We start from the raw sequence: 25,347 nt of genomic DNA on the forward strand, positions 1-25,347 counted from the left end.
CATCATCCTGTCCACCCTGAAGTACTTTCTCTCACACTGCTAATATACAGCTAAAGAATAAAAACTTATTGGATGTAATAGTAATTTGCAATCCACAATCTGCAACATAACAGACTGCAGTGTATGAACAAGCAGCATCACTGTGAAAGCGGCATGGGGCAAATTTAAACCAAAAAAACACCCTACTGCCTGCAGAAGTCACACAAGTGACTCTTTAACCAACCTATTCTACTTCTTTTTTATAATATGGGAATACTATTTTAATTCTTACCTTCAATAACTTAGTAGCAAGCTTTAAAACATTGTTCACTAGTGTCAGTTCCTCCTTCTTATTAGGCTTTTTCTCCATTTTCAAGTACAAGTTTATCTGATTGAAAACAAAAACACAAGTATCACCACCAACTCAGAATTTAAAGGAATTAATTTGGAAATATTCAATATTTCAATAAAGTGATTACTCAGCAGCCAAATGACAAAACTGCAATGACATTTCTGCAAGCAAGCAAATTTTTTGTTTCCTTTTTAATATTTAAGAACAAGTACTGGCTCAGCACCATAGGAAAACACAATCCTTATGATATAACAAATTACATTTGACATTATTATAGCACCGACTTTAAAGTTTAGTCTGATCTATAAATTAGGCAAGAAAAACCACCAACATAGGTAAGGTTTATATAATTTCTTTTCCTCATTCAAGAGTTGCCTGAGGTTTGACAATTCATCTCCAGAAGGGTTTTATACAAGTGGGCAGACCTTACAAGACTTAACATCCTCAAAAGTTATTGAACAGAATGAAATGCTAAAACATAATTCTGCTAAAGTGTAATTTCTTTTAAAAGATTCTAGTATAATTTAGTACTTCATGAGCACCTTGAACGCAGAAAAATCAATCTTTCCAGTGCCTTGAAGTATTTGAAAAATTATTAAACTCTTCATTGCTGTAGGAGAACAGTACATTGAACATTTCAATATTTCTGTGAAGCAGACTTTTTCAGGTCATTATTTCTGAGAAAGTTAAGAGTTCAAATTAGCTCTCTTTCGGCCTTTTAGTAATTTTGAAACATCAACTTTCATTCTCAAACAGCCTATCTTTGATACCCAAGATCAGACAAAGGCTAGGTTTTTTTATTTTCTATTGCATAACAAAAGCAAATCAAAGGAAAAAGTGTCTTGAAAAGCCACTGAATTTTATTTTAGGATGAAAACCTTCAAAATAAAAAATGAACAATTTAGCAACGTGCTGAAGTAGTCCTTCAGATGACACCTGACTACAGAAAGGAAGAGATGCTATAAGATGCTATGATATACTTAACCACATTGTTGTATGGTGGTTATTGAAATACGGTCCACAGACATCTAAAACAAGTAACTGAATATTATCAGATCTCCCTAAAAAGACCACTTTCTTACACAGGTTAAGAATCAAAACCTATGCCTAATATATTCCAAGGCATATTAAGGTCGTGAACTATCTATTACTATTGCATTTTAAACTAAAATTATGCTTCCAGAGGCAAAGAGATTCCAATCTTTAAATATAAAACTACTGATTTCAACGATTCAATATTTATAAGCAGGACTAAACAAAGAATAAAGGCTTTAATTAGCAACCCTGAAAACCCTAGGAAGATTCAAACCTCTTTTAAGAGCTATTATGATTTCCTTAATTTCAGTAACAAACATGGCATCAGGAGAGGAGTGTGTATGCACAGCCATCTACCACACATATTTTGAGACCCAAAACTGGCAAAATAACAACTATGGTCAGACCATACACTTGATTTTGCTCACAGATTTACAAGACCAATTAAAAACACTTTCAGAAGGACCTGAAAAATTACAACCAAACAGCATACAGTCAAAAAGATCCCTTTTAGTTTCCCATCATGACTCCCAATCATGAAATTCATAGATTGAATATAAAGAACACAGAAGTGCCTAGAACTTTGCTTGCAAAAGTAGAATTTGCAGTTTCGTCTTATCCTTGGAGCATTTAAATTGAATCTGGGAGTTGAGACTCATTTGTCTTTTTTTGTTAATGTTGTTGTATTTTCCTATTTGTTTTCAGCTTTGTTCTCTTCTCAGTGAGCCTAATAACTCTACTGTGTTGCTTTCCAAGACACTGGATCAGATGTGCTTTTTTAGATAAAGTGAGTGTCAGTCAATTTATTCAGCTTCACCCCTCTTGAAAAGCCAAAATGTCAGACTTTCATGAGTCTGTCTCAAGAGCACTGTAAATGTGCTGTAGTACCCAGCTCTAGCAAATGAAAGTGAGCTCTACCCAGGGTGAAGTGTATCCTTTTAATTTTCTGAGAAACAATTGTGAATTCTACTTTGGTTTTCATTTCATAAAGCTGTCAGGTATTTTTGAGGGAAAAGACTTATAAGCTGGATTCAATGCAAAGATAAGTGTTTGATGACATAGCACTTCTTTAAGTTCTGAGGACATACAGAAAGTGTTTCTTTCAATGTCCATACTAGACTAAAATGTTCAAACACTGAATCCCAGGAAGAGCAGAGTATAGGAACCTATGAAAGCAAAATAAAGGCTTGGCAATCTCTCTCCCCTTGTTCTCTGCATTTTTTTCCAATCTTTATCCCAAACACTTCCCTCCATTTTCATTCCAGGAACAGCAGACAAACTTCACTGGGACATTCGGCTATTTGTACTCTGAAAATCAACAGAACCATGCAAAGCTCTCCAGGCTCAGGAACTCTGAAAGGTTTCAGAATGGTGCAAAATATCTCACTCAGGACAAGGCAGACGGGCAGTCTGGCTTCTCCATGTCCAGCCTCATCATCTTCAGTAAAGGCAGAATAAATCATTTATATCATCTGTCAGAGGCCTCACATCCCAACTTTGGGACACACAGTTTGGAAGACTTTATTCTCCTACTTCAACACATTTTCTGTAGGAAACCTGTGAAGGTTTCTGAAACTGCCTATTTACCTTGCCCTAAAGAGATTGTTTTGGACCAGTGTGAAACTTAACAAGAAAGAGATTTCTTCTTCCCTAATTGAACATGCTTAGCTCGGAAAACTATCAGCAGTGCCAGGCAGAGCAGAGAGGGAAGTTTGAACTACAAACACCAACCAGAACATTCCTGAGAAGAAACACACATAGACCCAAAGCCAAGCTTGAAAGATGAATGAAAAAAAAAAATTTCCAAGGAGTCTAGAGGAGGCTATATGTAATCCATGCAACCTAGCCATCCTAAGCTATCGGGCTGGAAACAGCAACTCACTTCACAGAGGGTAAGCTTGTTTTCAAATCTTTTACTCACCCACCCAATACTGAGATTCCAGGGGTTTTTTTCCTATCTAAAAACTACTTTTTATGTTTGTGTTCTGTAAGATGTTAAATTATATCAAAGGAGATGGTACCTCTAAGCCCACTCACTTAAACAGAAGTTGGGATAAAGTCAAACATTTATCTCAGAAACTGAACTTTGGGTTGCAGAGTGTTGCTTCACTTCCCTATAATTAACTCCCTAATCCAAACTATTTTAATAAATCTACAAGGCCTGAGACCTACCAGATGAATGAGTTGTTTAGATATAAAAATATAGGTATATGCAAATTCTCACCTGCTCAGTTAGCAATATTGAGGTATTGCTGTATTTTTTGCTTGTTTCAGATCCAAGAGTAACAAATCTTAAGAGAAAAAGAGTTAGTGAAATGCACCAAATTACGAGTTCCCAGTTGTAGTGACAATCAAGGAAGATCTCATGCATGTGAAGTAGCTGAAAAATAAAGAGAAAAGAAATCAAAATTTAATTTGAAATAATAATTACACTATGATACAAGAAGATAGTTACATATCTCCACACCTTCAAGAAACATTTCCCAGTAATAAATATATGGAAGGTTTTGAGGCCTATAAAATTTGACTCAATTTTAAATCAACACTGTATTAAAGATATGAGGTCTGAGAAAAGATAAATAAAAAACCACACTCTAAGACAATTTTAAACTCCTGTTCAAATTTGCAAAGGCACTACATGGGATAAAAAACAAAATACAGCCTCACATGTACTAAATTTTATATAAATTACATTCTTGATAAAATATCGTTAGCTACCAGGCAAACACAATAGAGTTAATTAGAAATTGGAAAGAAAATACAACCAGAAGCCATTCAGAAGATCCCCTATATTTTGAAACAGTAGCTCAAAGACAAATCTTAAGCAGTAGAAATCTTTAAACATAGATTTGCTTACTAAAAGACTTTCCACTAGAGGGCAGGCAAATATAGCCAACAAGCCTGTTTCTCACAAAAAAGCATCAACCAAATTCAGTTATCAACTGCCTTTACAGAAGAAAATGTGTATTGATGCAAAATGTTACAAAGAAAAAAAAAAAAAAAAGTGTTCCAAAAACCACAATGAAAAATGAAGGAGGACACAGATTTAAAATACAACAGTGATATCACAGAATCATAGAACATCCTGAGCTGGCAGGGACCCACAAGGATCATACAGCCAATCCCTGGTCCTGCACAGGACACTCCCAAGAATCACATTGTCCCAGGTGCAGAATCCACCACTTGCCCTCGTCAGACTCCACACTGTGGGTGATTTCCCAGTCCTCTAATTTGTTGCTATAAATAAGTTTATTTCGCTATTACAGAAAAACATGCTAAAGTAGATGAAATGAACAATACAAAATGGAGCTCCATTCTGAAAAGCTGTAACAGCTATTACTGGTTTTTCCCTGGGGTCTTCTAACTTACTAGAAATCACTGTGCAAAAGGCACTCAAAACTGTTTTGAAAGCTATTTAAGTCATGGTTGTTTCTCTACAAGTAGAATTTCCTCACCTGTGCACAACAGATGAACACAACTGAGATAGTCAGTAGGAAGGCAGATGAAACGATGACATCCACGGAGCGCTGAGGACCTCGACGCTGAAAATGCAGGATATGCACATGTGAGTGAAACCCCACCCCATCAGCACTGGTATTTAGCATAAGTAGTAAGAATCCCACTGTTCTTCACTGTTTATTTCTCAGTTGGGTCAGTTCCCTCTGCACCTGCTTCTGACCACTTTTTTGCTAGCCACATTATTATACAAATGTTCCTGGTGGCACAACAAAAGGTGGAATACATAGGTGTGGCTGCGAGGAAAGAAGGAAAGACATTCTCTCCACAACCCTCTGCAGAAATTTAAAACACCAAAACTACATTCTATCATCCAAGTGATGTTATCCTCCTCACCCCACCAGCACCATACTAAACTTTGTTTGCTTATAGTTCCTGCTTTCCATGCTCTCCAGCCTCCACACCGTAATTCCTTAATGTTTTCATAAACCTTTTCCTGCTTGTAAAAACTACTGATAGGAGATTTCAGGGATCAGAATGTCTTACATAGACACCATTTCTAGCTTCACCTGGCACACATACACTTACAACACAAATACACATGAACTGTCTTGCTTTATAAATTCCTTGTGTTAATGATACCAACTGATAAGACTCTTACAATAAGATACTGTCAGCATATACTACAAGTGGTCAGTTTTTACCCAACATTTTCACAAAACTTTTCAGCTGGCATTACTAAGACAAGACTCCAACTCTGAGCACACTCATGCTTTAATCCAAGGTGAAAACCAAACTTCAACTTTCTCAAAATCTGTCTGCCTGCAGGCACTGCTGGCCGAGAGTCACAAAACTGAAGCAACTATGGGACATATGCACCAATAGTGAGTGTACAGGAGGAAATAGACTACAACACCAACCTTCCACCAGCAGCATAGGAGATATTTTATGTTAGAACATAATCATATGGTATTTTTAAATGTTTAAAATTTATTAAATGTGTTAAATTCTTATTAAAGCAAAAATATACATTATTTTACCTTTAGATAGGACCTGAGAGAAAGCCACATTTTTATATTCTGCACTTTCTTCAAGCGGAAGTGAGGAACCTCCGATTTTCTTGCCCTTCTGGCAGATGTTAGATGACCAAAAAGTTTGGCAAAAAGTAGCCTCTGCAGAGAAGAAAATAAAATTACCTTAACTGTTAACTGATTTTCAGAGGCACTAAAAAAATAAGAGAAAAGGCCTCAATAAATACGTCAAAGTAATGTACAACATACCAGCAAAAATGAAAATAAGTTAATATAAACCAGAAATAAGTGCAGCAGTATATTATTAAAAAGAGGAAATGCACTACAACATTTTAAAAGTCTCCATATTCCAATGATTAACAAAATTTAGCTACACTTTGAGTTTTTTTACTCAAACTTTAGACAACAGATCTGCTATGCTCTTAAAACTTGGGGAAAAAACCCAAACCTGCCTTTTCTAATTTCATTAGAAAGCACCTATACCACAGGAGATCCTTTCAACAAAAATCATTATTAGAAGCAGGTTAATTCTATTCTACTGTATTACATCACATATTTTGACTATAATTTGAGAACAGAAAGTATAAAAATGTTTCCTTTGCAGACCAGTAAGTATTTATATGCTGCAGCTAGTAAGGTTGCTCTCCGAAGTTTCAATTGCAGTAACAAGCCATGGTGTATTACTTCAGAGAGCAGCTCTCACCATCTCCAGCCACAGAACTGATCTAACAATGAAGCAGGCAGGGCCTTGGCCACGGATGGACAGAACTGTTCTGAATGTCCCATCCCTGGAAGTGTTCAAGGCCAGGCTGGATGGGGCTCTGAGCAACCTGGTCTAGTGGAAGGTGTCCCTGTCCATGACAGGGGGGTTGGAACGGGATGATCATTAAGGTTCCTTCCAACCCAAACCATTCTATGATTTTATGAATTAAATTGAAGGTTTTGAATGAAAAACACTGGAAATTTATAGAGCTCTTTTCCTGAAACTACATCTCTTTGTGGAAACGTGAGACAACCTGGACATGACTAAGCATTGGGTTAATGCATTGAGCCAGTTTTCCCTTAGGAATTCTCTCCAGGGGAAAAAAAAAAAACAAACCAAAACACCATCAAAAAACTTTTTAGCTACAGAGACTTCAGTCCACTGGAGTCATCTCCCAAACTGCAAGCCCACTGAAGTGTTTATCATCACTGATCTATCACTCATAGCGTGCTGAAGAAAACAAGTTTAAAATATCCACAAAGTCAAAAAATACAAACATTAAACCTTGGTTTGCTTCAGATGAAGTCTCCTGGCTTGTTTTCATACCTGTTTATATGTTCTCTCTGCTACACAGAGCAGAAAAAAGAAAATCCACACTAGAGACACCCGGACCACAAAACTTATAATAACCATTGAGAGAACCAAAACATCTCCATCTGATCCAAATGCAGTCATGCAAAGCTCAGTGGCAGAATGTGCAGCTAGTTGTTCTAAATCTTTAGCTTGGGAAAGTCGAAAGACAAAGGGCATTAAACCCAAGATTAAAGATATGACATTTCCAAAAATTTGATAACCAATTCCTGGTATATAGCTGTTCACCTAAAAACAAAAGAAAAGGTATATATTTAACTTCGGAATGATTTTGTCATTAAGTCAATAAACAAAACATTAATGTCTTCATTTTATCACAACACTTTATAATCTGGCAAATTACATGAAAACTTCAACCAATCATCTTCCCATTTTACTACTGATAAATGAGGAAGTCCTCAAAGAGCACTTAATGCACAGGAGCCAAATAAGACAAGTAATTTAAAAACCCAACAGTAAAACACCGCAGTTAAACTCCAGTGCATATTCCTGCATTAGAAATTCACTGAATGCTGAATTAACCAAGTGGGCCAGTCAGACTGTGCTGCTTGGACACTTTACCTTGCTCCTATTTCTGGTTAAGGCTGTACCCTTTTTAGTGGAATCAAAGTGTTTACAGTGCAGACAAGACTGGAGCTCTGTTGTGCTGGCTATGGCTTGGTGAGTTTATCTCTGCTGTGCATGGCAGCCACACCTGTAAAGTCTCTGAGTCAAGCAGAGATCAGAACTAGGTTTGTGAATACATTGCTTTTTAACAAGTTGGAGAGAGTAAGTATCAACTTGTCAGAACTAGTGAGAGTTTTCTTCAGCTGTGCTTGGATTTTGTGACCAACTCTACAAAATACCCATGTTGTCTATATTGAAAAAGAGCACAATATCAACTAAATGCATTTCCAACTGTTTCCTGAAGAGGAGTACTAGGAGAAAGGAGGGAGGACTAGTGAGAACATCCCACTCATCCTCTTAGAGGTTTGTTTCCTAAAGAGGAAAGCTTTCTTTTCCAATCCTAACTTTAGCATCCAGATACGCAGATCTTTATTCATAACTCAATAAATTACTTGTTCATCGAAATCAAGGCAATAAACACGAATATTCACAGCATGTATCAATAAAACTGAGGCTAGCTATGTGTGCAAGCACCTAACAATGCAAACACCTTTTTTTGTCCAGACACTGAAGATTTGGTAGCTCTTTAATCTGGTATTAACAAGTAAATCAGTGTGATGTAAGCCATATAACAATAATGTGAATAACAGATACTTAATAACACAAACAACAAAACACACAACTTAAAAAACCCACAACCAACCAACCACACCCCCCAACCATAAACCAAGCTTGGTAGTGATAGTGGTAGTGCTTACAATTCTAAATACAGTATTTGCATAAAGCAAAACAAATACTCACTCTGTTCATTATCATACCACTGATTTCAAGCACAGACATATCTGCTTTCTTGCAGTCATTACCCTCCCATACAATTGCACTTATTTTTTCTAATCCTGGATTCAAACTGTGGATCCAAGGCAAATGACTCTGGGAAAGACAAGGAGTATCTTCCATCAGAATTAATCTTTTTTCATGTCAGTATGCCTTTGTCAGCAATATACTAACAACAAAAAAATGCCCAAACCAAAACACTTTAGACTGACACAAATATTGCTATAAAATGCTATATTGCTATATAGCATTTACTTCTACTATATGTTAACCTCATTCCTCAAAATCATCCCCCTTCTTTTCCAAGAAATAGTTGTGAGAACAGAGATCTCTCCTTCTCCATACTCCATTTTGTAATAGGGATTAGTTAATGTGACTAAGGATTTATTGGCTTCTTTTTCACTCAAACATATCAAAGGAGAAAGAAATATGAAAACAAAGTTCCATTTATAAGTAATTTTATAATTCTGACACATTTAATGAATTTTTTTATTATTATTTATTTCCCTCTAACACTCTGAAAAGCACTCTTCTCAGGTTAAGCCTAAGGGAAACAATTGTTTAATGCACTCTTGATATTTGTATACTTCCCAATCCTTGTTATGGATAAAGACCCCCTGTGCACACTGTATCTGGCCAGACTCAGAGAGCAATAGGTGTCTAATCAGTACAGGCAGCTCCTAGAGCCAAGCAATCCCACACTCATCTACTGATTGCACTTAGAGCTCAGGGACCTTCTTCTCAAACCAAAGCCAAGTGAGAACTAATGGATATGGGAAAATGTTAAGGGGACAAGTTACGCTGTGGCCATTTCTTGACTTTCCTCAGTTCTGTCTCCCTCCTCCTCTCCCACTCAGGAGATTAAAACTGCTTTCAAGTTTAGTCACCTGGCACTATGTGCATCACACTGCTGGAAGTGGTGGTGCTGGCAGGGGCAACAGCATGCTATTATTTTTAGATTTTAATTATCATTGATCAAAAGTAAAGCTTTATTTTCATTTTATCACTTGCTTTGTAAGTATTGATCTGAAATCTTTTTAATCTCTTCAGTACTCAATTATATCCCTTATTTCAAATGAATGAAGAAAAAATGATTTATATTATTAGAACATCATAAATATTTGTTGCAGGTTTTTCTTAACCACGGTTTTCCAAGCTCTCCCTCTAGAGGGAGTATCAGCACCAGGAGCTGAAACTCAAAAACTTACAATCTGCAATCAAATAGAAAAATTCTCAACTCATCTACTCAATAAATACACTGCAATTCAACTCACTACTCCAAGGCTTAGTGTTTAATGGAATGCAAGCAGGAAGAACTAAAAATATAAAAAAGGCTGCATGAAATTCAAATTGCTATTATTAACTTTAAGGTTAAAAAAAATTTTAACTGAATAGAATTTAGACATGTATAATACACACATGATATCATACACATATACATGAAGCATGTGTTATCCTTCTGTTTGCTTTTCCTATATATACCTTTTAAAATAAGCAAACAGAAAGCTGTCTGATATGTGCTTATAAAAAGCAATGCCACTAGAGAAAAAAAAACGGGGGGAACCCACCAAAACCCAAACAACAAAAAATTAAACAAAACAAACAAACAAACCCCCAGAAAAATAAACAACTAAACAGAACCACTTATCAAAGAGGAAACGTAATCAGTACTTTCCCTAAACTAGAATTAAGATTCAAACACTCAAATAGTCTACAGGCTATTTTGATATATTGTCATACTCTCTTCATTTGACAAATTAATGACTGAGTAGCAGAAATCAAGTTTTCCTTCTTTTAATTCTATCAAATCACTTTGGCTTTGATACTTCCATTTAATATAGGTCTTTGTCCCAGGCCTTCTGTGACATATGATAAAACAGGCAACACTGAGTTTATGTGTAGAGTAAAAGACCAAAATTGGTGGACACCAACCTGATGAAACGGGTCATCTCTGTACTCTTTCTTCACACACGGATTCACTTGAGGGCTTTCCACATCTGTCTCACTGGTACAGGACGAGTGGCACTCAGCACAGTGTAAGAGGTCCTCCCACAGCACATCTTCTGTTTCTGACTCTGGCCTTGCACTCTCAGAGTCTTGTCTGGAGCTTGAGCACCGAGAACTGCAGCTAGTACCTGATTTAGGTGTATCCTGAAACCCAAATATCCACTGGAATTAATGTAGCTGTTTTATTCCACATCATTTCCTGGCAGAGAAGTTCAAATCAGTGAACCTGTGTCTATCTGGATTTTTAGGTTCTAATCCATTATCTTTCTCATTGGAAAGATTTGGATGCTTATTGTGTCTAAGAAGTTGCACATTTTAAGATACTGTACCAAAAAAGCAACAGTCCATGGCCCCTGCTTTTTTGGGGAGGGGGTCACATAAGGAAGAATCAAATCATATTCATTATTAAAAGGAAATAAGTACTTCACAGATTTTTTGGAGCTCAGTAGTTTAGAATTTGACAGCAATTATCAAGCCACAAGCTCCAGCTATAGCTCAAACTTCTGAGGAACTGACGCTCAGAGTCCCTAAAACCACATTGTTACTACTAACAGACCTTCTCAAAGATGGAGTGAGCTTGTTTGAAGACAGTAATGCATCAGGTATAGAGGGGAAAAATAAGCAAGGGTACACATAGCTAATGCCAGGTAATGCCATGTGTAATCTGCAGAGTTATACATAAAATTTTAATTATTTTAAACAAACTGCAGTTGACAAACAAGTATGCCTTTGTAAACTCAAATTTTACCTAGATCGTAGATAAAGAAAGAAAAATCTTGAGTTTGGGACATTCAAATCTCCCAATACATACACATGAAACAATCTACTGTTGTCTTCAGAACAACAATGCACAGTTTAAACTACTTTCTAGAATAAACAGAATCCACTTCCAGCAAGACGGGGTGTAATACTAAAAGCAGTACCACCTACTCATTGCCATCCTCTGGCAATTTCCATTCCCTCTTAACACAAAGTTTATTTCTTTCTACTAATTTCTCTTGAGAACACACACACAATGTTTTACACTGAAACAAAAACCTAAGCAATGTTTCAGCAGACATACTAACTTAATATGATTCATAGTGCATTACTACCTGAAGAAATGTTCTTTGTTCTTTCTGAAAACCACGCTTAATGTATTTTATGTAAACCATTTTGTAAAGAAATGTTCAGAAAAAATTTGATCTGAACTTTCTCCATCTTTTACAAAGTGAGGGATAACACCAATGCAGAAAGAGTCTGAAGTATTTTTTTCTTAAAATGCAAAAAAGAAGATATTTATAGAAGGCAGTCACTTCTGGGTACCACTGAGGCCTGAAGTTAATAAAGTAAGAACATTTAAAAAAGCTTGCTCAAACAACAGTTAAGTAGACACGTAAACACAAAGATAAAAGAAAACGTAGGACAGAATTTGAGAGTATATCCATTGACTTCACTAATTTATTTTTTTAAAATACAAAGAAAGCTTTCACTGATTCGAAAACTATTGTTTCATTTCCTTTGTAATGGTGTGGGGGAGGCAAATTGGTAGCAAGAAAGAAAAGCTTCCTCTTTCATTGCATCAGTCAGATCAGTGAACGAGGAATAAATGTAAAACAGTACTGCCATAGCTAAACATGGATTACATTTTGTCTCTAATTTCTGAAGGTATCTACAAAGTCTTCCCTAGCTTTGAAGCACTTTATGCAAGAGAAAATATATTTAAGCTGAAAAAAAAAAAAAAAAAATCAACTGTAATAGCATCTTTCTGCTTCCTCTTGTGAAGCACTACGGCTGCACAAGCACACAGTGAAGGGACATCTTCTGTAACATGAAACAAACAGTGCCATTATCACAAACCACACATGCAAAAGGCATTAAACACTTAAATCAATTAACACTCTGGATCTTCTTAACCAAAGTCTATGAGAAATAAGAATAGCTTATCTAATAATGTTCTTTATGTAAAGCATCACCTTCAAGGCTTTGCAGCTGTGATCAGAGCAAGCAATATCTGAACACTTCCAAGAGACTTTTCTTATATCAAGTAGAGAGTTTACTCATGGGACTCTGCCTATCAAACCCATCTGTCAGTGGACTTTTGTCAGTGCTGATTTTATTCTTTACTCTCTTTGCTCAGCCTTAGTGACAAAACAGCAATACAGCCTTTAAAAAGTGTTCCACATCTGTGAAGTTGCATACCATTAGCAAAATAGCATAATTTTAAAAAATAATAAATAAATAAACAAAACTACAATAAAATATCCCATTCTCTTTCAATGCCCGAGTCCTTACAATTAAGGATTCTGCTAATATGAAATCTGTGAAATCCCCTATTATAAGATGTAATGTCATCAAGTCTCTTAAAATTTCAGTATTTTTACGCATTAACAATTTTGTTAAGATTTCATGACAAGATTTTATATTACTGTTTCAACAAACATGAGGAAATTATAACTCAGAGTCAATCAGACTTCTCCACAAAAAAGCAAGTGAATCCAAAATACTAAATGGAGAGAAACAGGAACAGTACCATGTTGAAAATTTGCATATTGCCAATTACTACTGTTTCTGTAACAAAGCAAATTTCCAGAGGAAATTACTGTTGTCACGAGACAGCAACAGAGTTACCATAACCTGATGCAAGATCTACAGAACATATTTAGGCTCCTTGTAACATACTGAAAAACAGGATGACACTCAAAGAAACTAGATTACAACCTCTTAATTTCAAAGCACTGTCATTAAACAAAAGCAAAAAACAAACAAACAAAACAAAAAAACCAAAACAACTCTGTTCCTCACTAGCATGACTTCCAATTTACAGACTCCTAAAATCCAATATAGGAAAAAAAAAGTCTGAGGAAATGTCATAGTCTATCTCCAGCCAGCAACCAAGTATATGCAAGCTGCTTGCTCAATATACCTACTCAATAAGAAGTCAAGAGGTTCCAAGGATTTATAGGCAAGAAGCAATAGAAATGAACATACCTCCAGAGGGTAGTGTTTCTTATAATGGTGAGATTTCCTGTTTCGAAGTGTACAATCACTAGAAGTGCGTTCTACATTGCGACGTAAAGAATAGCCAGTTTCAGGCCCTTCCTCACTAGAAACTTCATCTGATAAATTTGTCACAGCCCTGTGAGTATCCTAGTGCAAGAAATACAGCATTAGTAAGACACAGAGTCATATTTACTAAGTCTTACTCAAATGACTAATCAAATCATCAGTAATAAATCAAATTTCTTTCTACAACTCTGGTATCTATGCTCAGCTAAACCAGACATTAATGCATTTTCAAGACTCAAAAGTAATTGGCAGTGCAGAAATTATGGAATAGAAATTGTAACATCAAAATAAACACTTTTTCAAAGGAGGGCCTAGTTCACATTAGCCTCAAGATTATGACATTCTTATTTTAAATGTGATTTTTTGTAAACTGAACATGCCAAAATAGGCTTAGAGAAAATGTATCCATATGAAAAAAAGAACAAACCAAACAAAAAAACCCAAACCAACAACCAATCAAAAGCAACAGTATAACATTGCCATATATAACAGTATAACAAAGTTAACATTTACCACTTCTTACAAGAATAAAGTTCTTAGCGATTGCATGTTGAATACTGAGGTCATTTATGTGAGTTAGTTTGAATACAGGATATCCAGGAGATAATAAGACTCAGACAAATTAAAATTTCTTCTTTCTTCCATGCTCACTTCCTATGATTCTGTAAGGATTCTATTATTCCCTCTCATTCCTACTCCTCACTGTAGAGAGTCCTGTCTATTTCACTTGGAGGGAAATCCTGCTTTCCTCATCTTTCACACAGATCAATCAAAAAAAAAAAAAAGGAAAAGGAAAATGATTCACAGGCAAATGCTCAGAATCACCTTAAAATTACTCACTGTCAGTAATCCAAACTTTGTTCCATTTTAGCACAGAGACAGACCAGAGATGCCCAGACTATCAGAGAAGGTACAGAATGTTTACCTGGTCAGGAAATACCCACAGATAAAGCACAGCACACAAACTTGTGCACTGAAATACAGAATACCAAAGAACGTTTAAACACCATTAATGTTCCTCCTACAACAAAAAGGAAAGGCCAGGAATATGATGAAATAAGACAACTCACTGTAATTTTTGGCCACAGGACCCTAAGCCTAATTCCATTTTTAAAATATTTTTAAGAATAAAGTAGATAAAAATGCATCAAAAGCATCATAAAAAGCAACAAACACACTTACTTTGTGGTGACTGTGATTGCTCAAGGCATCTCTCACTGTGGAAGGGCTCCACCCTGTCTCTTCTGGCCTAATCACTTCACACCGACGTTCATGGCCCTGCACACATTCTTCACTGCCTTTGCCTGGTTTTTTCCCATCAAGAGACACGTAGCCATTATCAGTTTCAGTGGATTTATCTATTGAGTTTTTTGCTTTCTTAGATCTATATTTAAAACAAATATATGTATTAAATTAATTATTCTCTGGATTATTTCCCAGTCTAAATCCTGCTTATTGCTCTCAACCCATGTTTTAGCTTTACTAAGATGTCCACAAACTAACAATAATAACATTTGATTTTGATGCCATATTTGTAACTATTTAGTCTTCTAAATAATACCCATTATCCTCTCCTAAAATTGTTACAAAATAAACTGTCAGTGTGTGAAAGAAATTTATATCACTAGCTACTTAAAGAAGAGAAAAGGAAACCTGTTTTAAAACTAAAACGTCACAGCAACTTTGGCAATAGAAGAACCACAAGCCTCAAAAGTGAATGAGAAACCCCTCTATTCTATCTTAACAAATAAAAAAGGTATGCTAGAAGTTGCTTTAATAATTATTAATTCAAAGCAAGCATGCAATTTCCTGAAGCTGCAAACAAACATGCTGTTTAGTACTCCATACACTGATATTTGGTGTTGTTTTGAATATACTCTGCTTATTGACAACCCCACTAAACAGAAGGGGATCTACTCTTTTTTGTATGGTCCATTAACATCCTGGCAATGTTTTTCAATATCTCTTACTAACACACCAATTAAGCTGTTTTTAATAGGACAATATCTTAAGACTGGTGAATAGTTTCCCATTACATCCTCTAGAATCAGGGCCCTTTCCTAGACAACTGATGTACCAGCAAGACTACCTAATGCAAGAAGACTCTCTCAAAGCAAACATTTGGATGATTACACTCCCAAACTAGGATGAGCAGTGGATGAAGGAACGAAGAGGAATAGCAACTTGCTACCTTACTGACAGGGACTTTTAGTCTTATCTTACGATTCTGTATTGTCAAAGTAAATTATTTTGGTTTTTAGATTCTCAGAACACTTGGCGGGGAATAACAGGGGGAGAGAACAAGAGGAGAGTGTTATAAATAAGGTTTTCTGAAATTTTTTATTTTTATTACAAGTAGAACACAGGGCATAGGTCAGAGAACTATCAAGAATCTGTTCAATTGATCCTGTGCTCCTGTGAGGGAATATGCACTGCATTCCTCTTTAAGGACTGAGGCATTCTGTGAGGGCTTTGATTACACAGCAGAAGATTAAATTCCTCTTTAATATGTACATAAAACAAACTGGGAGAATTTGGAGTGTTGCCTCACATTCTTTCCAAGATAAGGTATCCCACATGTAAAGGACAATCCTGAACACAAAAAACGGCTAGGGACAGCTGGACAGAATAGGAAAAAAAAAATCCAAAAAGGATCCATTCAGCTCACAAAATAATAGCATGCAGACAAAATAGAATAATGGAATAAAGGAATGAAGACAAAATAATCAAGAGAAGAGACAATGTTACTAAGGTGTTTCATCCTCCTTTCCATCTTTAATCTTATTTTGTCACCCTAACTAGGAAAAAAATTAACATCGATATTTCTTTTAAAGCAAAAGAGCTGCCTTTCAGTGGCAACTCATTGCAAAATAGTTTCAGTACGGTCAGTTGTGAGTACTGAGGAAGTAGCACTAATATTAAATTATCTGCAATAAGGAGGAATCCCGATAGGCTAATATGTAATTCATTAAATATTCTTCCAGCATTTTTTAAAAATTTCTTTCTAACAGTGCAGAAGTAAATGCAGTTCTCATCACACACACATCCAATCAGAGCCACTTCCTCCACAGGTTACTAAACCGTATGAGCAGATTAACAAGACAACAATTCCAAGTTTGAATTGAGAAGTTTTCATACATTTTGTACGAAACTTCAAAGGTAGGAGGAAGAAATAGCTTCAAACAGGTGAACAGGGACAGATAAGAAAATGAAAGAACATATGCATATATGCACAACTTTTGCAGATGGGATTTCACTACTCAAGCAATGTTTCAGTGCTAAAATCACAAGACCAAAGCTACCTGTCTAGTATCAACTAAGGCTCATTCTGAATATCAGAGAGCTTGACTGAAGTCTTTACTTGCTTCTAACAAAGAAACCAAAGTTACCTTTCTATAAGACTCCCTAAGTTTAACTGTAAGCCTCAAGCCAGAAAAACGTAAATTTGGGCTTAAACTTATGCTTTTGTGCACATGTTTAAAAAAAAACAAAACAAAACAAAAAAACCCACAGTAACAAACACAAACAATATATCCCCAGCTGACAAAAATGTATGGTTTTCTAGAATTACTATATATACACATACATCCGTAATCAACTTTTACAATTTTATGCTATAACTAAACGTATTTAGAGCAAGACAAACAACACCAGGAGTAAATATAATGTCTTAAAAGGCTTGAATATGTGCAAAAGCTAAATCAAGAATGACTTTCAGTCTTATTCATGCATTAGCCAGAGAAAATACTAAGGAAAAGTTAAATAAAGTTTCTGGAAGACTGTGGATTTTCACTCCCAAGTATTCTTTCAGTGTATTTTCATTGGGGTTGATCACAAAAGCTCTCCTCTCTGTTCCCACTGCAAAACATTTAAAGAAGTTACAAGATTTCCACTGGAGTAAGGAGCACAGTCCCAAAGCACGGAGCGAAGTCCCGAATCAGTACTACATTCTGAACAAATCACCTTTTTGGATACTGCCCTCTTTTCCAGTAAAACTTACCAGTAGTATTTTCTAAATTGCCCCTGTGCTGACTTAAAGTTTAGAATTATAATTTACAAGTCAGACTGAGTTCTGCCACTCGAAAGGATATTTACTGAATACACAGTTCCAGATTACCAATGATCTGAGCATAGGAAAATGGTCTAGGTATACAGGGTCCTGCCCTAACACAAAGAACCTAATTTCTGAGGTTAATTTGAAATCATGCATTTATTACCTACACTTAAAGTTCCAGGAAACAGTATGTCAAAGCTTAATGTAAGTGAAAAACTGCTGAAAATAAACATGCATGTGACATTCTATATAAGACATTCTAATGTGCTTATCTAAAGAGCTTCCAACTATGTCTTAAGAAATACAAGAGGTGTAGCTGTGAAGCTTCCTTGCACTGAGATTTCGTAAGATTTTCTTTAGGCAACATCATCCAAGTAGTCAATGTACTCCACACTGGGCTCTTGCTTCCTCATTCCCAGCCCCACTCCCATTGTGCTGACAAAACTGTTTGCATTACCATGAAAAAATTTACATGAAGAAACGGAACTGTTTGTTCTCTGGGGAAAAAAAAAAGGTTATTTTTCATCTGGAGAAGTTTGTATGGCTCTAGACCTACAAGCAACTGTGCCCCTGCAACTGAAGGATAACAAAGGACTAAGGGCTGTTTACAGCGTCTCAGCCACTCTGTGCTGTTTTTCCTTTGAAGATACTGCATATACTAAGCAGTCATCATGAAGGCTTAACATCTATATATATACACACAGACTACCTCTCATTAAATGGTTTAAACAAATCTTTAGGATAAGTTCCACATAGCCCTTTTCAACAGAAAATGTTCTGAGCCCAACAGCAAGAAAGGAGAAAAAAAAAAAAAAAAATCAACCTTCCAACACTCTTCTCACAGATCAGTATCTTCAATGAAGGGAAAACAAAACATTCAAAAATTTACAAGATTACACTTGAAACATAGCAGACAGTAATGCCTGCAGACCAAAGAACAGCCCTGGTGCCTGTCACTATGACCCACAGTTTATCAACAAGAGCTTAACCCACACAAGAAAAAGTCAAATGAACCCTCCTCTTACAATATTTTTAAACATTTTTTAAAAGTTGTCCAAGGTTTCAAGTAGATAATCCCAGAATATAACGTAAGTTTTACCAGTGGTTAAGAGCACGAATCACAGGTATGACAGACATGTTGGTGTTGCTGTATTTACAATGCAGCATGCACAACAAAACATCAGTAATTTGCATTATCCCTTTTCTCAATTTAATTTATACTTTATGAATATATTTTCACTTATTAATGAATGCTGATGCATAGCATATCTTGCACACACAGCTGTAGAATGGGGTTTATAAAAACTTTTTTTAATAGCCCAATCAGCAGATTGATCATTTCCAAACCAGATCTTGAATGTAACAGGTTTAGATGTTTCTTCCAACCTTTACAAAAATGTATCTTCGGTGGTTTTTATAAACTAAATGCTGTGTTTACTTGAATCTTGAAGCCTTTTCCTTCGGAAAAAGCGTGTGACTTGATCACAGTGACAGAGTTCAATAAGCATTCTCTTGGAGTAATAAGAAGGTAGCGTAATAAAGTGAAATAAAGAGTTGAATTTTTCTCTTTGGATTAAAACTGAGAAATGAAGTTGGTTTTTTTCCTGATAGCTTACATAGTGTACTCCTACAACAAAATACAATTTAATTAAAAGTTAATTCTGTACCCTTCTCTAGTGAGATGCCACTTGGAGCACCATGCTCCATGGGGCCCCCAACATGAGACTGTTAGAACAAGTCCAGAGGAGGGACAAGATGATCAGAGGGCTGGAGCATATCTCTTGTGAAGACAGCTGAGAGAGCTGGGGTTATTCAGCCTGGAGAAAAGGCTCCAGGGAAACCCACTGAGCACCTTCCAGAGCTGAAGAGGGACTTTTTACAAGAGCATGTAGTGCCAGGATAAGGGGCAATGGTCCTTTCTAACCCAAATTATTCTACAATAATATTTTTTCAATCTTTTTCAATATTTTTTCAAAATGATTGTATCAGCATTTGCAAAAGTCAAGAAACAACACTGTTGGGGTTCCTCCCCGCTGCAACACAACACATTAGTCCACTTTCAAATACTCATGAGTTTGCTACTAAGAGCAAAAACTAGATCAACAGAAGTTTAATTATTACATCAATATTTACTTAATTAGAAAAGGGATAGTGCATCTCTAACACATACATAGCCTTGAATAAATACAAACCCTGATAAAAAGAAAGCAGCATGCCAGATATCTCTGAAGACAGCGCCAATACTGCAAGAGGTGCTTGTACCGTAGCTCTGCACTGTTCCCTCCTGTGTGTTATCTGTGGTACTAGAGCCATCTCCTTCCCTATGTACTTCCAAATGTGCTGCTTTCCTTAATTTCCTTCATCAGAAAAGATTAAAATGGGAAGGTAGCTTTGTAAGTGCAATCTGCTAGTTCTATAATGTGTTCAGCAGTTTAAGCATGCAAAAACAAGCAAGATTTCAAAGTATTTTGCTAAAGCTTTGTCGTATCAATTTAATAAACTCCATTTAATAAAAAAAAGCATGACATTCATTATTATAATACTTAAACACAAAATGCATTTCATTATCAGAGGCTTAGACCTACAGAATTCACTACTGCAGTGTTTCCCATTTTAAAGGGACAATTCACTGTGGCAAACCACAATCAGTGGAGTGCTTGGAAGACTTAAATTCTACATTTCCAAGAGCATCTCTTTTAACATATACTTCCCACTGATCATTAGCCAGAGTTATAAAACTAAATCTGCAGTAGTATAAACACTGTCACTCCACCACTATTCAGATAATAACTGTTTTGAGGCAAAATGTCAGATTCAATGCATTAAAATTCAAATAAAATTATCCATAAATTAGTCAAGGCATAAAAGTTAAAGAGCACCAATTAAGCACCCATTTTGAAGTTCCAAATAAAAACAGCATCAATTTCTCATCTCCAGCAAAGCACAGACTGTAAACCCCTACATTTTTTTTTCATGCACACTCTCTATAGTAGTCTAACAATCCTAAATGATAAAGTACTTCAATGCAGACTATACCTTCTTCTTTTACCCCCTGTGCTGGGAGGTGGCTTAGGAGTTCGTGTTGAAACAATCTGACAGTGCACAGTCCCAAGCAGCAACATGAGCCATACTGGCCCAATGACTTCAGTCAGAGGTATATTATGTGGGCTTTGGGCTGTATAGAATAGCACTACAGCAGCAACTGGAAAAGAAGGGAAATGAAGTTGAGTTTAATGTCTGAAATGGCCAACTCATTATATGGCTTTTGTCAAAAACAAACCAGTCAGATGCAGACCTTTACCTGCATTTTAAGACTCACGTAATTCTGAGAGAACTAAATTATAATTGCTGAAAAACAGCATCAATAAAGGTTTAAACAGTTGACTACACTCTTAATACCCATCTTTTCTTTCATACTTGTGATATTATAGGTATTGCTCAAAAAGAGGTGGCTGAATAAGGGGGGGGGGGAAACATTTAGAAGTCTGTATCTGTCATGAAACCACTTTAACTATGGTGAAATGTCAGTAGGAGACAAAACCAAAAAGTAAGTATCATCCTTAAAGCAGCCCAAATAAATTAAATTCTGTATCATGTGTATTGACACAGCACAATCCAGTGAGTTTGATGAGACTTGAGACTAGAAACTCCTTACACAGCAGAATGCATTTTAAACTCCATGTTCTAGCCAAGAGATAAAGTTGCTCAAAAAGGACAAGCAGCCATGCGTAAGTACAACCCTGGATATGGTTCTATACACACTTGTGTGCATATTTTTAGTAGTGAGGAAAGATCAAAAGACAAACCATGTAAACTATGGTGTAGTCCAGCTGAAGTGGCCAGGCCTTCAACTAGCACTTGTGGTTGGAAAAGGGGCAGCTCCCAATTCCACAGCTAACTGTTACTTTTGCAACCCTACAACCACTTTTCATATAGCGCCAACACCCAGGCAGCTATTCTTGCTCCTGTACCCAAAGCCCAACCACTCAGAAACATCTTTACAGGCTCCAGGTCAACCTGAACGCATCCACCAAGCACAAGGCAGAAGAGGCAACCCCTTCTCCTCTCAGCTTATTCTATCTCCTTGTTGCTCTGGTTCGAAGGACTGTGTTGTGTAACTCAGCTGAGAGAAGCTATCAAGAAAAACAAAAAAAAACCCAAAACACCCACAGAAACTCCAAGAAACAATTCAGAAGCAGAACTGGGAAATAATTCTCTCTGCCTAACATCCGCAGATCCCATGAGAACTTGGTTTTGCTTGTGTGCTACTGAGAAGTGAAAATCCCATAATTTAGACCTATTTCTAGCACAAGAAATACAAGTTCAACAGCTTTCACCGGTTCTCTACTGAAATTGACTGAAAAAAATGAAGCCACATACAAAGCTATGTGCCACATTCAAACATCTAAAATAAATCCAATGAAAAAACACCTAACACAGCAGATACCTGGATGTGATGTTCTCCACTAAAAAGAGGTTCAATGTGTTTTTCATGAACTAATCTTTAGCAAGGTAACCAGTACTAGAAACATGATGAACATACAAAACAGTGGAATTATTTTTGATTGTGGAAAAACTATTTCTAATTTCTTCTCTGTCTTTTTCCTAAATTAAAGCACAAAAGTTTTGCATGGAGTATCCTTTATTACTATATGTGAACTACATTTTTTTTCTGTATAATGTTTCTCAAAGATGACATGCATCAATGAGAAATCCAACTTACTAAAATCCAATAAGAATAGGTACAGATAGGAAAAGATAATGTTATCTCTTTCTAAATGAGCTTATCTGAGTTCCTCACACATAGAATCAGCTTCATGAGGTACAAAATCTAAAGGAGCTGATTTTAGCTCCTACCATACAACTTGGATAAACATACACTTCTGAGAACACAGAGCTCCACAGATCCATGTGAAATGATTTCCAGGAGTAGGCCTACGCAAAATAATTTTTAAATTCACTACCGCTACTTAAAAAACATTAAGCAAAGCAGAGCTGTCTAGAAGAAATCATCTTCCAGAAGACAAAAATCTGCAGATTGCCAATTCCTACCACAACATTTCACACAGATTTAGAAAAATGTTATCAATCTCCTGATCTTTTTTTAAGTAAGATGGGAGGGAAATCCAAGAATTTATTTCCCACCAACAGCTAGGTAGGATTGGTTGGAACAGGATTTCTTACAGCACTTTCAATTGTTTCCTTATGTATTTATAGTATTTTGACCTCCGCTTTTCTAAAACACAGTAGTCTATTTTGTAAAACAGACACAAGTGAAATTACATCACATTGAACAAAAAGCTGCCTCAGAGAAAGCAACCTTACATTTCAAAGGCCAACAAGCATTTATTTTTAGAGCATTTAAAGTTTGGAAATATTTTTAATACCAAATTTAAAAATGCATATATACATATTTATATATCTCACCGCCACAAAAAACAACCATTACATCACTATTAAAGTTTCTTGCTTCATACTTAAGAAATACACAATAAACACTGTAAGTTTGCACTTTATTTTCCCATTAGAATATAAAAAACATTTTAAATTAAAAATGAGGTATTACCATATACTAGATAGATAAGGAAGCAGAAGAAAAAGGTTTTACTTCTACCTTAAGTCACTGGCCTGTTCCACGACCTTGAGCATAAAACATCTCTCTGTAGTTCTCTTATCACATATGGTGCTAATCACTTTACACTAAAGGAAACCAATGCAAATAAAACCTGGAGTTTAAAATCTACAGCCAAGGAAAAAGTTTTTGCTGTAGATTTACATAAATGCTAGCAAGTACCTTGGTAAAGCTAATCAATTTTAAAGCATTAATTCCAAGTAATGCAATTCATAAATATATGGAAAACCCTTTAGTTAAATTGTTTTATTTGATTATGAGCACATATAAATGAAATATAGTCAGACCATTTTACAACAACGTCAATGAGAATCTGTCACGATGACAGAAAGTCCAAGCTTCACTACAAAATCCAGATTCAGGGCAGAAACATGGTCACTGGAATTTGAGGTGTTTTATTTTTAAGCTTCCATCACATATTCTTGACATTTTGGTGATGCCTTACCAACCCTGTACAAAATTAATAACTTTCTGAGTAAAATAAAAGCAAAGCTTCTATGTAAGTGCTTGGGGGGGTTGTTTCGAATAGTCCCCAATATGTAAATATGTCCATTTAATTTCACTTACATGTTTAAGTCTTTTAATTTATTTCAAAAACTACCAAAAATCAGCAGCTAATTCTGCACAGTTTAACTATCAAGTATTTCAAATAGTTAGATTATAGTGTAATATGGCATACTATTAATTATTTCCTGGTATTAACTTACAACCACAGAAATACTTTGTCACATTACAGACAATACGGATTAGGGAAATTATGCATTCCAGCCATAACTTAGTAAATCAGAGACCCTAAGAAATCTGAGAGGAAAAAGGTTAGTTATAAGAAAGCTTTGTAATTAATGTCCTAAAAACTTGCTTGCACTCAGAATCTGCACTGTCTCACTATTTTTCTGCTTTTAGGGTCTTATGAAGGTGCCACAAATTAAGTGTGAGTGTATTTTTTAAAATAAATTTACAAACAGGAACATAAAAAAATTACTGCAATGGTGTTTCTCAGAAAAAGACACCCATGAACATCGTAACAAACCAACCACAACTTAACTTTTTTACTACCTATATTACTATAAACAAGATTAAAATTATTAACACTATGGGATCTCTTACCATAGCACAGACAAATTAAGAATCTATCTCAGAAATGGGGATAAGAAGAACTTTTGATAGAAGGCCACATGAATATTTGTCAGTACTGCATGTCTTAGGGCACTGGCATGGTGAGATTAATTTCATACCTGCTAATAACATCACCATACAAGAGGTACTGTCCTTTCTTTGAAACACCATATATTGTTCTAATTAGAATTTCCAAATGATACAATGATTCACAACTGAGAGGACAGATGGTGAATTTGAAAAAGTAATATTGCATGTTAATTGGATTTCAGTGGAAAATTCATTAGTCATTTAGCTTCTCAGGGTACTTTTATTGTTCCCAACTTTCATTAACCTTCTGTTCCATATCTGTTGTACAGACTTCTGAAACACTTATTCTTTTGGTGACTTTCACACTGATAGATACCAACTCACCCCATTATGTTCTTCCCTTTCTAATTTTCCTCTTATACTTCACATGTAACTAAGAGAATCACCAAGTCAGATTGCTAGAACTCCATACTGAATATCCCAAAAGCTGTGTACTGACTTCTGTTTGTTAACAGTTGCCCTGATCTAAATTAGATAGTCCGGAAAACCTAAATTATATTCAGATGTGACAAACTAACGTGTGCCAAATGCTGAAGAAAGCCTGTGAGGAGATTGTTAAATTTTTCATTATGCATCCTTTATATATGTAAAAGAAATGTTAACCAAGAGACATATGCTTGGGACCACGTCATTCCAATATTTTCTGAAAATACTGGAATAGACCTTAACAGCATGAAGTGAACCAAGTAACACACTGCAGCTTCCATATGGTTAAAATAAGGCATTCAGTCGAAGGTCATGCTGTAATCCAAC

The 25,347-nt window shown here is 35.8% G+C and overlaps 1 protein-coding gene across 2 annotated transcripts in view; it reads right to left on the reverse strand.

Annotated features, from left to right (window-relative positions):
• The window catches only part of PHTF2 (putative homeodomain transcription factor 2), a 53,872-nt gene that overhangs the window by 5,237 nt on the left and 23,288 nt on the right, over positions 1 to 25,347 (reverse strand). For both annotated transcript variants that reach the window (XM_017745976.1, XM_017745977.1), the window contains exons 6-16: positions 20,793 to 20,958; positions 19,949 to 20,113; positions 14,885 to 15,086; positions 13,625 to 13,783; positions 10,580 to 10,798; positions 8,615 to 8,743; positions 7,163 to 7,435; positions 5,863 to 5,994; positions 4,822 to 4,908; positions 3,591 to 3,746; positions 272 to 367 (exon numbers count right to left, since the gene is read on the reverse strand). In XM_017745976.1, coding sequence (XP_017601465.1) covers positions 272 to 367; positions 3,591 to 3,746; positions 4,822 to 4,908; positions 5,863 to 5,994; positions 7,163 to 7,435; positions 8,615 to 8,743; positions 10,580 to 10,798; positions 13,625 to 13,783; positions 14,885 to 15,086; positions 19,949 to 20,113; positions 20,793 to 20,958 — 1,784 coding nt within the window. The remainder of the gene's footprint in view (positions 1 to 271; positions 368 to 3,590; positions 3,747 to 4,821; positions 4,909 to 5,862; positions 5,995 to 7,162; positions 7,436 to 8,614; positions 8,744 to 10,579; positions 10,799 to 13,624; positions 13,784 to 14,884; positions 15,087 to 19,948; positions 20,114 to 20,792; positions 20,959 to 25,347) is intronic.

Source organism: Corvus brachyrhynchos, unplaced genomic scaffold (assembly GCF_000691975.1).
Source record: "Corvus brachyrhynchos isolate BGI_N302 unplaced genomic scaffold, ASM69197v1 scaffold239, whole genome shotgun sequence".
Taxonomy (NCBI): Eukaryota; Metazoa; Chordata; class Aves; order Passeriformes; family Corvidae; genus Corvus; species Corvus brachyrhynchos.